At 40.9% G+C, this 15,133-nt stretch overlaps 1 protein-coding gene across 16 annotated transcripts in view; it reads left to right on the top strand.

Moving 5' to 3' along the window:
• Positions 1-15,133, top strand: part of DST (dystonin) — a 488,658-nt gene that overhangs the window by 41,023 nt on the left and 432,502 nt on the right. For all 16 annotated transcript variants that reach the window (XM_021936750.2, XM_021936748.2, XM_021936745.2 and 13 more), the window contains exon 3: positions 14,118-14,318. In XM_021936750.2, the coding sequence (XP_021792442.2) occupies positions 14,118-14,318 (201 nt within the window). The remainder of the gene's footprint in view (positions 1-14,117; positions 14,319-15,133) is intronic.

The raw sequence follows: 15,133 nt of genomic DNA, 5'->3' as shown, positions 1-15,133 counted from the left end.
TTGTATTGATGAATTTCCTGTCCTCTAGAAGCTCTGTGTTGCTGAATCTTTCTTGTCATTGAATGTTAAATATGGTTCATAAGTTATTGATGGCACTGTTTAGGAAATCAGACTGTTTGTTTCAGGTCAGCTTCCCAGGAAAATAGACTTTGAGATGGAGACTCTATGCAGGAGATTTACTGGGAAGTGCCCTCGGGAAAAACACCCTAAGATAGTGAGGGCCAGGGAGAAGTTGAATTATGTTGCATATGCAGATGGCCCTAAGATCCCACAGGAAGTTTCAGAGTTGTCCCTAGTTGAAACTATCACTAGCCCTTCCCTGTCGAACAGCATTGGCCTGGGGGATGGGATGTGAAAGCTAGCTCTTAGGCTGGAGGGCAATTCCCAGCTAAAAGCCATGCTGCCACCCTCTCAGCAACTGGCTCAAGGAATGGGGGAAAATGTGGGGGATGCTCCACATTATCCAGACTTGTCATAGTTTTGAATGTAGTGCAATTTCTACCCTCCTTTAGTTTTAACATAGATGCAATGTTGGTTCCATACTTAATATGGGTGCATTGTTTGTTCCATATTTAATATGGATGCATTGTTGGTTCCATAAATATGCCTGAAAGCCAAGCATATTTATTTTCTTTTTATGGTTCATTTTGGTACAAAACATGAAGTTGATGAATTCAGTCTAAGAAAAAATAGAGTGTAGGCCAATTTCAACAGAATAAACCCTGCCTTACTGAACAGCCACTCTTCATAAAAATCTGCTGTCACTCACTGGCTGATGAGTTTATCCCTAAAAACCAAAGCAGGAGATGGGAAGGATAAAGGATTGAAATCTATTGTACCAAAAGCAGTAGGGTTGATAAAATTTGTGCAGACTTTTGCCTGGTATTTGCAGTCTAAATATAAAGAAAATCATCAGATTAGAAAAATAATCCAACTGCATCATCTATGTGTTTGATGAAATAACATAACAGATGCTGTTTGATCTGCCTAGAAACTACAAACAGATGGAGTAGACATGGCTGCCAGGGGGAAATTAGGCTGACCTTATATTTCACAGACTAGGTTGTTGACTGAGAGTACAGATTAGCAGACCAAAACATCAAGTCAAAATTATTTTTCAGTCTATGTTAGAAACAGAGTGCTCAAGGCCCTACAGGATGCTATAGAGCAGGGGTTGACAACATTTTTCTGTGAAGGGCCAGATAGTAAGTACAGTATTTTTGACTTTGCAGGTCATATGATCTCTGTTGCAACTACTTAACTCTGCGTTTGTGGCAGAGAAGTAGCCATAGACAACATGTAAATGAATGGACATGGCTGTGTTCCATGGAAACTTTGCAAAAACAGATAGTGGGTCAGTTTGTCCAAAGACCGATAGTTTGCTGACCTTTGGTGGAGAGCACATATTAGGTTGCTTGAGTTTCAGTCCTAGAGCAGATACTTAGAAAGTATTAGGCAAACTTCTAAGTATCCATTTTCTTATCTGTAAAATGGGCATTGAAATAGTATTTACCTACTAGGAATATTACAAGAAATAGTGAGATAATGCATGCATGTATTTGGCACATAGGGAATGCTTAATAAGTAGAAATTATTGTTGTTTATGGAACTGTAAAGAATTAAAGAGAGTTGAATGTAGTTAGGAGCTGAACAATGCTGGAAAAGTGTTAAATGGGACTCAGATTCTGTTTGGCTATGTAATAAGATGTGTAAATGGAGCTCTTTTTATCTTAGTTTTGTTTGAGGCCCCAGTAGTTGTAGTCAGAAAGGCTCACATTGCCAGAGAGAGGAGTAGACCCCTATGTAGGAGGTAGCTATAAATTTGATTTTGCCACCAGCTCTGTGGTAGACTGTGTTTTGCTCACCAATGTCTGTGTTCTCTTATTCTCAGCACATAACTAATTTTTTAGCTTCCCTTGCAACTTGGTGATGACCTTGTAACTGGGTTCTAGTTAATGAAATGAAAGAAATGATGTGTGCCATTTACAGGTCTGGTGTACTGAAACCATGCACACAATCCTGGCCCTCGTTTCCATAATCCAGCAGAGCGGAGAGGATATTGAGGACCTAAAAAGCCATAGATGGAAGGTGCCTGGTGTTCTAAATGACTCTTTGGAGCAGAGCACCACCCCCACTTGCTGATCTATGCCTGACACGAGCAAGGCATAAAATTTTATTGTGTTAAGTTCCTGAGGTTTTGGTGTTGCTTGCTATAGCCGTTAGTCCATGCTGATAGTTATAGTCAGCCATCACCAATTTTAGGTATATGGATAAAGACTAAGGTTTCAGCTGTGAGAGGTTAAAGAAGTGCTGTTCAGTAGAACTTTCTGTGAGAACACAAATGTTTTATCTGCATTATCCAATAAGGTCTCTACTAGCCACATATGGTGTTGAGTACTTAGAATATGGCTAGTATGCCCGAGAAGTTGAAATTTTAATTTAAATTAACTAAAATTTAAATAAAAATATGTGGCTAGTAGCTACTCTGTTAGACAGGTCAGGATTAGAGACCAGGAAATGTCTTAACAGTGTGCTGCGCCCCACCCCAAGCCTCCATAATAATTCCAAAGGGCCAGAGACTGTGGCTGGACTGCTGTTCTAATGGTGGAATGAGCAGAAAGGGCTGTGCTGGAAACAGCCTGCTGTCCCAGAATTTGCTGGGGCAAAGGATACGTGAGTATTTCTTACGGCTGTCTTGGGAGAAAGAGCCTGGAGTCACTTTAAAGCCTGTCTAGGAGGAAACCAGAAGGAGTGATGCAATCTCATTGGAATGGTATGCTTTTGTGACTAGAAGTGGTTGGGAGACTTTTTAATTATCTGAGAATGACCAGAAAAATTATAGGATCTACACAAAATCTTATGTAGTGTTGAGAGAAAAGGAACTCCTCATTGTGGATCTCAGAGGTCAACCAGGAAAGAAAATGTAGTTTTTTTCTGAGTGTACACTATGATCCCTGCTTGGGCTAATCTAACGTTTATAATTAAAAAGCACTTAAAACTCTTTAAAGGAACTTTTTTAAGCTATCTCAAGTAGCTTCAACTTGTAGTCTTCGTTTAGTCTTTTCCCCACCCCCATCCAAGACTGTGTTTAGTGTCTTAGGCTCATTTGGATGCAGAATCAGAGACATATTATATTTTAAGGCATGTTGTATGTATAATTTAATGGAAATCAAAGAAAAGGATCCATATGAGGGTCTGGCTTTACATGGATAGAACTGGAAGTCGGTTACAGATTAAAGGCCTCACTCCTTGCAGTAGCGAGATGCCATAGGAATGACTTCATTTTACTCCACTAGATGCTTCTTTTCCTTTTGCCTGTTTCACTTATGATTTCTGGCCCCTGATAGCCTCAACCTATACCAGGGGCACACAGTTTCCATGAATCCTTCTATGTCCTTGTTACTCACATTTGGTCTGCAGACCAGCAGCATCAGGATACTCTGGGAGCCTGTTAGAAAAGCAGACTCTCAGGCCCCAATCAGACCCACTGCATTAGAATCTGCATTTTAATAGGATTTCCAGGTGATCCATGTACATATTAAAGTTTGAGAAGCACTGATCTATAGAATTAATTCCCTCCCTTCCTCCTTCCCTTCCTCCCTTGCAACCTCTATGCTAAGCAGCCCAGGCTCTCAGTTTTCCTCAGACTCTCAAAGGAGAAACTCTGATAGACACAGCCTAAGTGTAAAGACCCAGCAACCATAGCTGGAGCGGTGTGAGGGTATGGTACAAAACATGCTTCCTCAGGCAGCAGGGACTGTGGGTGGAGCCTTTTGTTTAAGAAGGGAATGCTTGACATTATTAAGAGATTTTAAAATATTTTCATTTACAAAACTGCACCTAAGTTGTAGTTCATTTGCAATTTAGAAAACATTAAGGCTCTCTGGTTGTAAGTCAGAGCTTCTTACCAGAAGAAACTAATAAACAGTTGATATAATATCAGTCAATATGAAAGAAACACTGTATTACTAACCTGTGAAAGTTTATCTAAAATAAATGTACCGGCCGAGCGCGGTGGCTCACACTTATAATCCCAGCACTTTGGGAGGCCGAGGTGGATGGATCATTTGAGGTCAAGAGTTCGAGACCAGCCTGGCCAACATGGTGAAAACCCATTTCTACTAAAAATACAAAAACTAGCCGGGCATGGTGGTATATGCCTGTAATTCCAGCTGTTTGGGAGGCTGAGGCAGGAGAATTGCTTGAACCCAGGAGGTGGAGGTTGGAGTGAGCTGATAGCATGCCACTGCACTCCAGCCTGGGTGATGGAGTGAGACTGCATCTCAAAATGAATAAATAAATAAAATAAAATTAAATTAATGTACAATTCAGCTAGGCACAGTTACTCATGCCTGTAATTCCAGCACTTTGGGAGGCTCAGGTGGGAGGATTTCTTGAGGCCATAAGTTTGAGACCACCCTGGGCAACATGTGAGACCTTGTCTCTTTAAAATATTAAGTGGATGTAGTGATGCATACCAGTATTCCCAGCTGCTCAGGAGTCTGAAGAAGGGGGATCTCTTGAGCCCAGGAGCTCTAGGCTACAGTGAGCTATGATCACACAACTGTTCTCTAGCCTGGGCAACCGAGTGAGACCTCATCTCTATAAAATAATAAATAAAAAGAAATGTGCAGTTCCTTAGACTTTTCCAAAACAGACTATTTGTTGTCATCATGCCTCCAGGGACCAATGTTCTATACCAAACAATGACTAGTTATTAGAAAAGATTTTAAAAAGGTAATATTTTGCCCCACTTTTACTTGCCAGGGAATACATTCTCTCTGAAAACAGAAAGGTATCTTCTAGATACATTATTTCCCCCCCCCCTGCTGACAAAGTGGCTTCCAGGACAAATCTTTTAATGTAGGGTTATTAAAACAACAAACAGCTAAATTGCTCTAATCCTGAGGGTCCCCCTGCATATAGCACAATGGGATACAATATTATTATGACCAAAACTACTCACTCACCACACAGTAAGGGACAGGACCTTTGGTTTCTCAGACTGTACTCACGTGATGGTGGCATCAGCATCACTGGAGGATTTATCAGGAATGCAGATTCTTAGCCCTATCCCAGACTTACTGAATCAGAAACTCCAAGGGTGTGGTCCAGGAGTCTGTGTTTTAACGAGCCTTCAAGGTCGTTCTGATGCTTGATGAAGTTTGAGAACCAGTGAGTCAGGGTAGTGCAAACTCCTATAGCAAATATACACTCATTGGCTCAAACAAAATACAAATGTATTTGTTGTTTATTTAAAGGTGCAGATGTGGGTAAACAGGTTGGTAGAGTGGCCTCTTTCCTGTAGTTATTCAGGGACTTGGGCTGATGGACGCACTGTCATCTTCATTGTGTGACTTTCAAGGTTGCTTCAAAGGTCATGCAGGCCAAAAGAGGAGAAGAGCATGGAGAATTGGCTGTGGGAAGTGTTTATATGCTAGGTCCAGAAATGGCTTACATATATACACATTTCACTGGCTAGAGCTTAGTCACATGGCCTTATCTAACTGCAAGGGAGGCTGGGAAATGTAACCTAGCTTGTGACCAAGAAAAAAAAAAGGCAAATATGGTTAAAAGACAGAATTATAAAAGAAACCAATTACATTGAAATGTAAGTTATTAGAAATATTTTTGACAGCAGTATAGGTACTTTTTAATTAATGCATTGAATAACAAGATCTAGTGGTGTTACAGGAAAGGAGTCCTAATGGAGACCCCCCAGAGAAGGTTCTTGGATCTCCCACAAGAAGGAATTCAGGGCGAGTCCGTAGAGTAAAATGAAAGTAAGTTTATTAAGAAAGTAAAGGAATAAAAGAATGGCTACTCCATAGACAGGGCAGCCCTGAGGACTACTGGTTACACATTTTAATGCTTATTTCTTGATTAGATGCTAAACAAGGAGTGGATTATTCATGCATCCCCCTTTTAGACCATATAGGGTAACTTCCTGACCTTGCCATGGGATCTGTAAATTGTCATGGCCGTAGGGGGAGTGTAGCAGTGAGGATGATCATAGGTCACTCTTATTGCCATCTTGGTTTTGGTGGGTTTTAGCCAGCTTCTTTGTTGCAACCTGTTTTATCAGGAAGGCCTTTATGACCCGTATCTTGTATCTTGTGCTGACCTCCTGTGTCATCCTGTGACTTAGAATGCCTTAACCGTCTGGGAATGCAGCCCAGTAGGTCTCAGCCTCATTTTACCTAGCTCCTATTTAAGGTGGAGTTGCTCTTGTTCAAATGCCTCTGACAGCGGCACATTTACTAACTACTGTGATTTTGAAGTAACAAGTATAAACAGTATTTCAAGAGATCTGCAGCCACTACAACTTAATATTTAAATCTATGATGACTTTTGGTGGCAAAAGTCACAGGTACTGTTAATGATACCAGGTTTATGGCCTACATTCATAATTGAGCCATGTTTTAAATTTCAATTATAAGTTATTGAAAATCAAGGAATTTTTTTTCTGCATACAAGTTCATGGACTGCCCTCTTCATCTCCCTCAAATTTTATCCATGGATCAAAGAGCTTCTACTGTACACTTTATTTCTAGCCTGGGATGAGGGGAATCATTTGATTTTTTAATGGAGCATTACAGATTTTATAAGCAGCAGCTTATTGAGCTTTATAATATTTACATATGGTAAAATTTATATCTTCCATAACACAAAAGTAACATATATATACATATGTGTGTGTGTGTATATATATACACACACATATATATATGTATTTTCTTTTTTTGTTTTGACAAAGTCTCATTCTGTCTCCCAGGCTGGAGTGTAGTGGCGCAATCTTGGCTCACTGCAACCTCTGCCTCTGGGCTCAAGCAATTCTTGTGCCTCAGCCTTCCAAATAGCTGGGATTATAGGTGCGTGCCACCACGCCCAGCTGGTGGAGACGGAGTTTGACCATGTTGCCCAGGCTGAAAAGTAATTCTATATTAATGCTCAGTGGGTCAATGTGTTAATTTTCCATCTTTTCAGATGTGTAATCAGTAAACTTGACAGTAGTTTGACCTTATAAAACAATAATACTTACCCGAAAATATTTTTTTCTCAATTTCTGCCTCATTCATCTAAATTGTTAATAGATCTTTTCTTGTTTTAATCAGTCAACATGTATTCCTGAGCACTTCCAGTCATGAGGATACATGTAGAAGATTAATTCTAAATGCATTACTGCCTTATAATCTCTTTACATAAGAGCAGAGTGTTGAAGGGCACTGGTTAGAGTTAGATAAACCTGGGTTCTAATCTGGGCTTTTCTAATTGCAACTTTTTACCTTTAAGCAGATTACTTAACCCTGAAAAGCCTGTTTGCTTGTTTCTTCAGGGCATATATAGGCTTAGTGCATAAGTGGCGCTTAGTAAATTATTGCTATTAATATTTCATCCCTTTTTATGCCCATCTACACATACACAGTCAAACAGCCTGGTTGTCTGAGTATTCGACCTCCAAGGAAAATAGCTAACCATCTGCAAGTTTTAACAGAAAGTGTATGCATTAGAGATTTTTGTTTGTAGATAACAGGACCTGACTGTCTGATTTAAGCCAATAGAGAATTTAATACACCTAGGTCATGGAACTCACAATCAAGACCAAATGTCTGGTTAGAACAAACAAAACCAGGCAGCTTCAGAAGGTGTTTGGTGTAGCCATTGGAACTAATGAACTCCTACTGATTTTTTTCAGTCTTTACCTGCCTCCATATAATATTCACAGTCCAAGCAGAGAAACTTGCATTCACTGGGTCTTGGCCATGGGCCTACCCATGAAATGTACTGGGTTATTAAGGGAGAAGATCTAGAGTGGGCTCTGGAGCATCTTGATGTAACTATGTATCAAGACATTACTCATCATCGGGAAATAACAAATAAAAGTTACAGTGAGATATCACCTCACATCTGTTAGGATGGTTGTCATTAATAAGCCACAAGATAAAAAGTGTTGATGAGGAAATGAAGCGGCTACATTATCTGGGGTAAATACCTGGAGTTTGTTGTCTTGCACCAAGAAAATTTAGGACAGGGACACACTTGAGGAGTTTAGGGGCAGAGGTTTAATAGGCAAAAGAAAGAGAAAGAAAAACATCCCTCTCTAGTGAGAGAGAAGGGGAGTTCTGAGAGGAAAAGGCTGGCAGGCAGTGGACGCCCCGAATTTTATAGTCCGGCTTGAGGAGGTGGTATTTGATTTTTGTAGGGCTCACAGACTGGTTTGATCAGGTATAACGTCTACATAGCGGGCCTGGAGGGCTGGTTACCCTACCCTAATATTATTATGCTAATGAACTCTTCCCTTGGCCAGTGCCATTTTGTCTTCTCCTTACTGTACACGTGGCTGGCAGAGAAGGGAAGATGGAGCCATCTTGAACACGTCTAGTCCCAGGTAGTTCTTTCCTGCGGGCATCCACCTGTGAAAGCTCTAAGCTTGCTTGTCTATGTCTGCAGCTCGACTTTACAGGCTGTTCTTTGTTAGAAAATGATTTTGGGCTGCTTTGCATTAAAAGGAAAACCTGACTGAGGACTTTTGTACCCTTACTATCTGCCTAGTAATTTCTTCTTAACTCTGGTATCAGAAGGCTACGGAGAAATTGGAACCCTTGTACACTGTAGGTGGGAATGTAAACTGGTGTAGCCGCTATGCAAACCAGTATGGTGGTTTCTCAAAAAGTTAAAACTAGAATTACCATATGATCCAACAATCGCACTTCTGGCTATATGTACAAAGGGGTTGAAATCAGGATTTTGAAAAGTTATACATGCTCCTAAGTTCATTGCAGCATTTTTCTCAGTAACCAAGGTATGGAAACAATCTAAATGTCCGTGGAGAGATGAGTAGATAAAGAAAATGCAATATAGGCTGGGCGTGGTGGCTCACGCCTGTAATCCCAGCACTTTGGGAGGCCGAGGCAGGTGGATCACCTGAGGTCAGGAGTTCAAGACCAGCCTGGGCAACAAGGTGAAACCCCATCTCCACTAAAAATGTAAAAATTAGCTGGATGTGGTGGTGTGTACCTGTAATCCCAGCTACTCGGGAGGCTGAGGCAGGAGAATTGCTTGAGCCCAGGAGGTGGAGGTTGCAGTGAGCCGAGATTGTGCCATTGCACTCCAGCCTGGGTGACAAAGCAAGACTCTGTCTAAAAGAAAAAAAAAAAAAAGTAGAGAAAAAGAAAATGCAATATATGCGTACAATGGAATAGTACTCAGCCTTGCAAAGTGAAGGAAATCCTGGCATATGCAATAGTATGGATGAACCTGGAGAACATTATGTTAAGTGTAATAACTCAGTCACAGAAAGACAAATACTGCATGATTTCACTTATATAATGTATCTAAATTAGTCGAATTAATATAATGCAAGAGTAGAATGGTAGTTGCCAGGGGCTGGAGGGAAGAAGAGATAGGAAGTTGCTGTTCAATGGGTATAAAGTTTCAGTTATGCCAGCTGAATGAGTTCTAAGGATCTGCTATATAACATTGTACCTAGAGTTAACAATACTGTATTGTGCACTTAAAGATTGAAGAGAGATCTCATGATAAATGTTCCTCACACATGCACATACACACCACACACACACACACATGACCGCACATCTTGGGAAATGATTACCCAAAAGGTGCTGATAATTTGGGGTGGCCTAAAAATGATAGAAGTGCACTACTGACAGGCTTTCAAGTGTCCATCACCTAATGGTTAAAGAGTAACTCTTATTGGCCGGGCGTGGTGGCTCACACCTGTAATCCCAGCACTTTGGGAGGCTGAGGTGGGCAGATCACGAGGTCAGGAGATCGAGACCCTACTGGCCAATATGGTGAAACCCCATCTCTACTAAAAATACAAAAATTAGCTGGGCGTGGTGGCACATGCTTGTAATCCCAGCTATTTGGGAGGCTGAGGCAGAAGAATCACTTGACCCCAGGGGGTGGAGGTTGCAGTGAGCCAAGATCGCGCCACTGCACTCCAGGCTGGTGACAGAGCTAGACTCCCTCTCCAAAAAAAAAAAAAAAAAGTAACTCTTATTAACACCTGGAAGAACTTATAGCACCACCTACTGTTTCAAGCTAAAATTTCCTCCGTTAAAAGACTTTTTATTATTATTATTATTATTATTACTTAGGACAAGAAAGTGTCAAAAATCAAGGAGCTGTAATTCTTTGCAGTTATTTAGAGAAATAAAGGTGAATGCTCATCGTTGTTTATAGTGTTTGTAATCATAGCTGTGCACTGCTGATGTGTAAATTGCTGCTGCAAGATCCAGAAAGTGAAGCAGTAATAATAATGATGATAATGTATTAAGTATTTTTTATATGCTGTGTACTGTTCTGAGTACGTAATGTGGATTATCTCATTTAAACACCACCATTACTCTATGAGAGAGGTATTGTTATATGCATTTGACAAATTAAAAAACAAGCAAGGCACAGAGAAGTAATTTAACCAAGATCACACGCCTAGTAAGTAATAGAGCTGGTATTATATTTGAGCCCAGGTAGTTTGACTCACTGGAGAGTAACAAAGAACTCTCCTAATGATCAGTACCTCACATGTGTCTGTCTTCAAGGCATACCAGCAGTGTGACTCATTTTCCTATTTCCATCTGATTTCTTTTTTAGATAGTAGGAATAATACACTATTGTGTTCAAGAATATATTTTATTCACACAAGTAATATACATGGTAATTGTAGTGAATGCTTATGTACTACTACGTGCCAGGCACTCTTTGAAGTACTTTACCTACATTAGTTTATTCTTTTCAGCAATCCTATGAATTACTATTTTAATCCTTATTTTACAGGTGAGGAAATCATTAAGTAACTATTCAAGATCACACAACTAGGAAGTGACAAAGGCAGTGTTAGAACTCAGATAGTGGCTGCAAAGTCTGTGTAGTATACTACAGTGCTTATAAAAAGTTATTTTAAAATAGTACAAGTAAATTTGGGTATACCAGAAATCACTGAGGCAGTGCTCAGATCTGGAAAAAAAATGTTAAGGTGGAATGAAGATGCCTAAAGTTTAGGAAAGACTGATTTAAGTGGTTTAAAATTTTTTTGCCAGGTATGATGGCTCACACCTGTAATCCCAGCACTTTGGGAGGCTGAGCTGGGCAGATCATGAGGTCAGGAGTTTGAGAGCAGCCTGGCCAACATGGTAAAACCCTATCTCTACTAAAAATACAAAAATTAGCCGGGAGTAGTGGCTCATGCCTGTAATTCCAGCTACTCAGGAGGCTGAGGCAGGAGAATCGCTTGAACCCAGGAGACGGAGGTTGCAGTGAGCTGAGATTGCGCCACTGCACTCCAACCTGGGTGACAGAGCAAGATTCTGTCTCAAAAATTTTTTTAATATCATAATTCTGCATTGAATATCTTCCTGGGCACACTTGGTAGAATTTCTCTGGGGTAGATACAGGGATATGAATTCACTGAGTTATTGTTTTGCAGAATGGCTGTGCCAACATGTTTTAATCTCTGTCGTTTGGTTACTTTAGCGAAGTTTTATGCAGTTTTTCTCCCTAAGTGTTTCTAGAATTTGTGGGCCACTGAGGACTATTGGTAATAATACCAGTTAAGCAAAATCTGGTTGCTTATTATTCATAAGAGAATCTACATTCTTACCAAAGAAATGTATTCAACTTACTCCACTATTACAGAACCTACTATATCATCAAATATTTTGTTCATTCGGCCAGAACACCAAATTTCTGAATTAGAGAGAATGGAAGGGCTGTGGGAGATGATGCCATCTAGTGGTCAAACTAAATTCTGGTTCCTAGAAGTTCTTAGTCTTCAAAGTATAGAAAAATTACCAGAGAAGCTTGTTAAAAAATGAGATTCAGAAGGAGAGAGAGAGAAAAAATGTGTGTGTGTAGAGGGTGGAGGGGGCGGGTGGGTGGATGGAGAATGTCCAGGAAGCTGCGTAAAAAGCAGCCTGTATGGTTGTTGGTTTTGATGTGTGTGGTCTAAACTGCCCTAGAATTTGGTTCAGCATTTGGCCCAGTTCCCTCTTCTCCTTAATCCTCTTCTCCAGCAGCTGCTGTAGTACCTCCTGAGTTACGTGGGAGTGGTGGGGATGTTCTGGGACTATTTTGGGTTGAAGAGGACCAGCTGAGCTTGCACACAGGGGCGGGATGGGAACAAGACTAATGTATTTGGGGATGGATTAGGAGAGCCCAAACAATGACCTTGGTTTTGCCAAATCCATTTGCATTTTCTCCTTACCGATTTCTGTTGACCTCATTGCTACTTTTGGCTCTGTGGGTAATCCCTTCCTTTTTTTCAATTCTCTCCTTCTTCATATCCTTCAGCCTGGTATGCAGGCTCTCCATAATTGGACAGTAGCCCATCTTCCGGCTCCCTCAGTGAGAATCCCACTGTATACATTAACCTTTCAGAATCCCACAGAACCATTATTACACCTTTTCTCATACTGCTTATCCCTTTGAAATTCTTACTGCTCATTTTTTATGCATTTACTGCAAACTTTAAGCCTTTTATACATCTTTAAAAATTCAGAAGACACACAAACTCAAAGAAGCCCTTCTTGGATCATTTACTGTTTATCTCTCACTAGTTTCCCACCATATTTAGCTTGTACCCTCATTCCAGCACATTAGCAAATAACGTTTCTTATTGTTGTAAATACTTCACTCATCTGTCTATCATCTGTCTATTATTCATTCATTTATGTTGTTTCCTTTGCGTTCAATATGAATTCAATTCATTCTTCAAATGCCACTGACTCAACTAAGCCAAATGTAACTATTCTCAGCTTCATTCATTGATTTCCTTCTCTGAGATCTGCTAGCACTGAGAGTCTACTACTTTAACCCTTCGTTACACATTCCCCTGTGTTTTTGAACTCTGTTAGATTTCTCCTTCTGCTCTCCAGTAAATTGTAAGCCATGAGGACCAAGACTATTTTATGTAATTATTGATATTTTCCAAAATTGCATGTTCTCAGCTGCATAATATGACTTAGCTGACATGTTTCCATAGTCTGAGTTGTCCTTATACTCATCTTGCTCTAAAAGAAGAGGAAAATGATAATTTTATTAAGCACTTCCTATGTGTCAGATACCATGCTTGGAATTTTACACACACACACACACACACACACACACACACACACAATTTTATTTTTTAGATGGAGTCTCATTCTGTCACCTGGGCTGGAGTGCAGTGGCGTGATCTTGGCTCACTGCAATCTCTGCCTCCCAGGTTCAAGCAGTTCTCCTGCCTCAGCCTCCTGAGTAGCTGGGATTACAGGCACCTGCCACCATGCCCAGCTAATTTTTTTATTTTTAGTAGAGACAGGGTTTTGCCATGTTGGCCAGGCTGGTCTTGAACTCCTGACCTCAGGTGATCCACCCACCTCGGCCTCCCAAAGTGCTGGAATTACAGGCATGAGCCACTGCGCCCAGCTGGAATTTTACTTATATTTATGTTATTTAAAACTTAAAAGCCCTGTGAGTAGAATGTTATACATTTTGTAGGTTGGAACAGTTGGACTCAGAATTATTTAATACATTGTGTAGCTATAATTAAGAAGTCAGCATTTGGACCCAGGCCCATCTGACACCCAAACCCATACCTTTGTTCTGCCTCATTGCCCCCATTTGAGTTTGGAACCCTCACTTTGTGGTGTGTTGTAGTGATGCTTTGCATTCCTGCTCTTTCCTTCCTCAGAAGGAGTCTCTCTCAGGAATGTAAAGTTGCACTTTACCCTGGAATGATATCCTGTCCCGCTCCCTACACTCTACTTCAGGCCAAAGAGGAAATACTCTTCTTCACTCACAGTCTCCCTGATGCTTCAGTCAAGCAGTATGCCCACCTGCTTTCTTTCCCTCCTTTTTTTTTGGACTGACTTTACTCAATTAAGAACGTTTCTTAATGTAGAATAACTCTGGACCCTGAAATACTGGGGTGCTTTAAAGAACACTTGTGGGGAAAACTTACTTGCATGTTGAGTCTCCTCCATGCTTACTTTGGGGGTGCACATGATCTCACTGAACATAGTGACTTTCGGAGCTTTTTGTATAACTAGCCCTGGGGAACTTCCAAACTAACTCAATACAAATCTGGATTTGCTTGGTTGTGTTTTCTGCCACAGGGATTCAGAGCAAGCCCTCGGCATATTAGAAGACGAGTTGCAGCAGCCGCAGCTGCCCGTCTGGAAGAAGTGAAGCCCGTGGTGGAAGTTCACCATCAGAGTGAGCAAGAAACTTCAGCGAGGAAACGAAGAATCAAGAAGAGCAGCCGAGTCCAGCCAGAATTTTATCACTCTGTTCAAGGTGCTTCAATCAGGAGGCCTGTAAGTAGAGAACTGTCTTTTATAAAAATATTAAATTCACTGTCAAATCATGTGGTGGTTCTTTTAGTTTAAAAACATTATCAGATTAACTTTGAATAATTAGGTTGTTGTTATTCCCAACAAGTGGCAGTGTACTCACATGAGTTCCAGCAAGGAATATGGTTTCCTAGAATGTTCTAGGGTGGATAGATAGCTGACAAAGAAGCAAGAGTTAGTCACTGTCAGGCAGCTGATATGAAAGCTGGTGAATTCCCAGCCCTCCTGAAGCTGGGGATCTAGAATGAGGATGGTGACATAGAGTCAACAAATCTAGGTGTGGTAATGAGAGAATTGGTGAAGAGGATGACAACAAAACCAGTGTCAGGATAGGAGAAGCAGTGAAGGAAGGTGGGGCTGGAGTCTTGGGCAGTAGCAATGGCTAAACTCCTCCTGGAGGCTCTTGAGCCAGTGAGGCCTGTGCATCCCTCTGCACTCAGCCCAGGGTAACTCTGTAAGCGTCCTGGCTTTCTCAGGTGTGGCCTTTATATTGTTATAAGGCAGCACCATTATCCCTTTGTAACCTGGTGCCCTGTGCTTCTGTTGGCCACAACCTCACCTTTCCTCAGAAACTCAGGGCTCAACTGGGAGCTGGTCTTCATCTCCTTCTCACATCCTGAGCACATTGTTCTATGTGCTCTGATTTTTCTTTCCTTGGTTCTGGCTCATGGGCTTTTTACCAAGGCTGGGGCCTGAAAATGCCATTTTAAAACTCGTAAAGTTATTTTATGACTGCAATAATTTTATGTTGCTTTGGCATTAGAAAAAAGTATCTGTGG

This window comes from Papio anubis, chromosome 6, assembly GCF_008728515.1.
Source record: "Papio anubis isolate 15944 chromosome 6, Panubis1.0, whole genome shotgun sequence".
Lineage (NCBI taxonomy): Eukaryota > Metazoa > Chordata > Mammalia > Primates > Cercopithecidae > Papio > Papio anubis.
The sequence above is the reverse complement of the archived record's forward strand: the minus strand, read 5'-3'. Positions and strand labels throughout refer to the sequence as shown.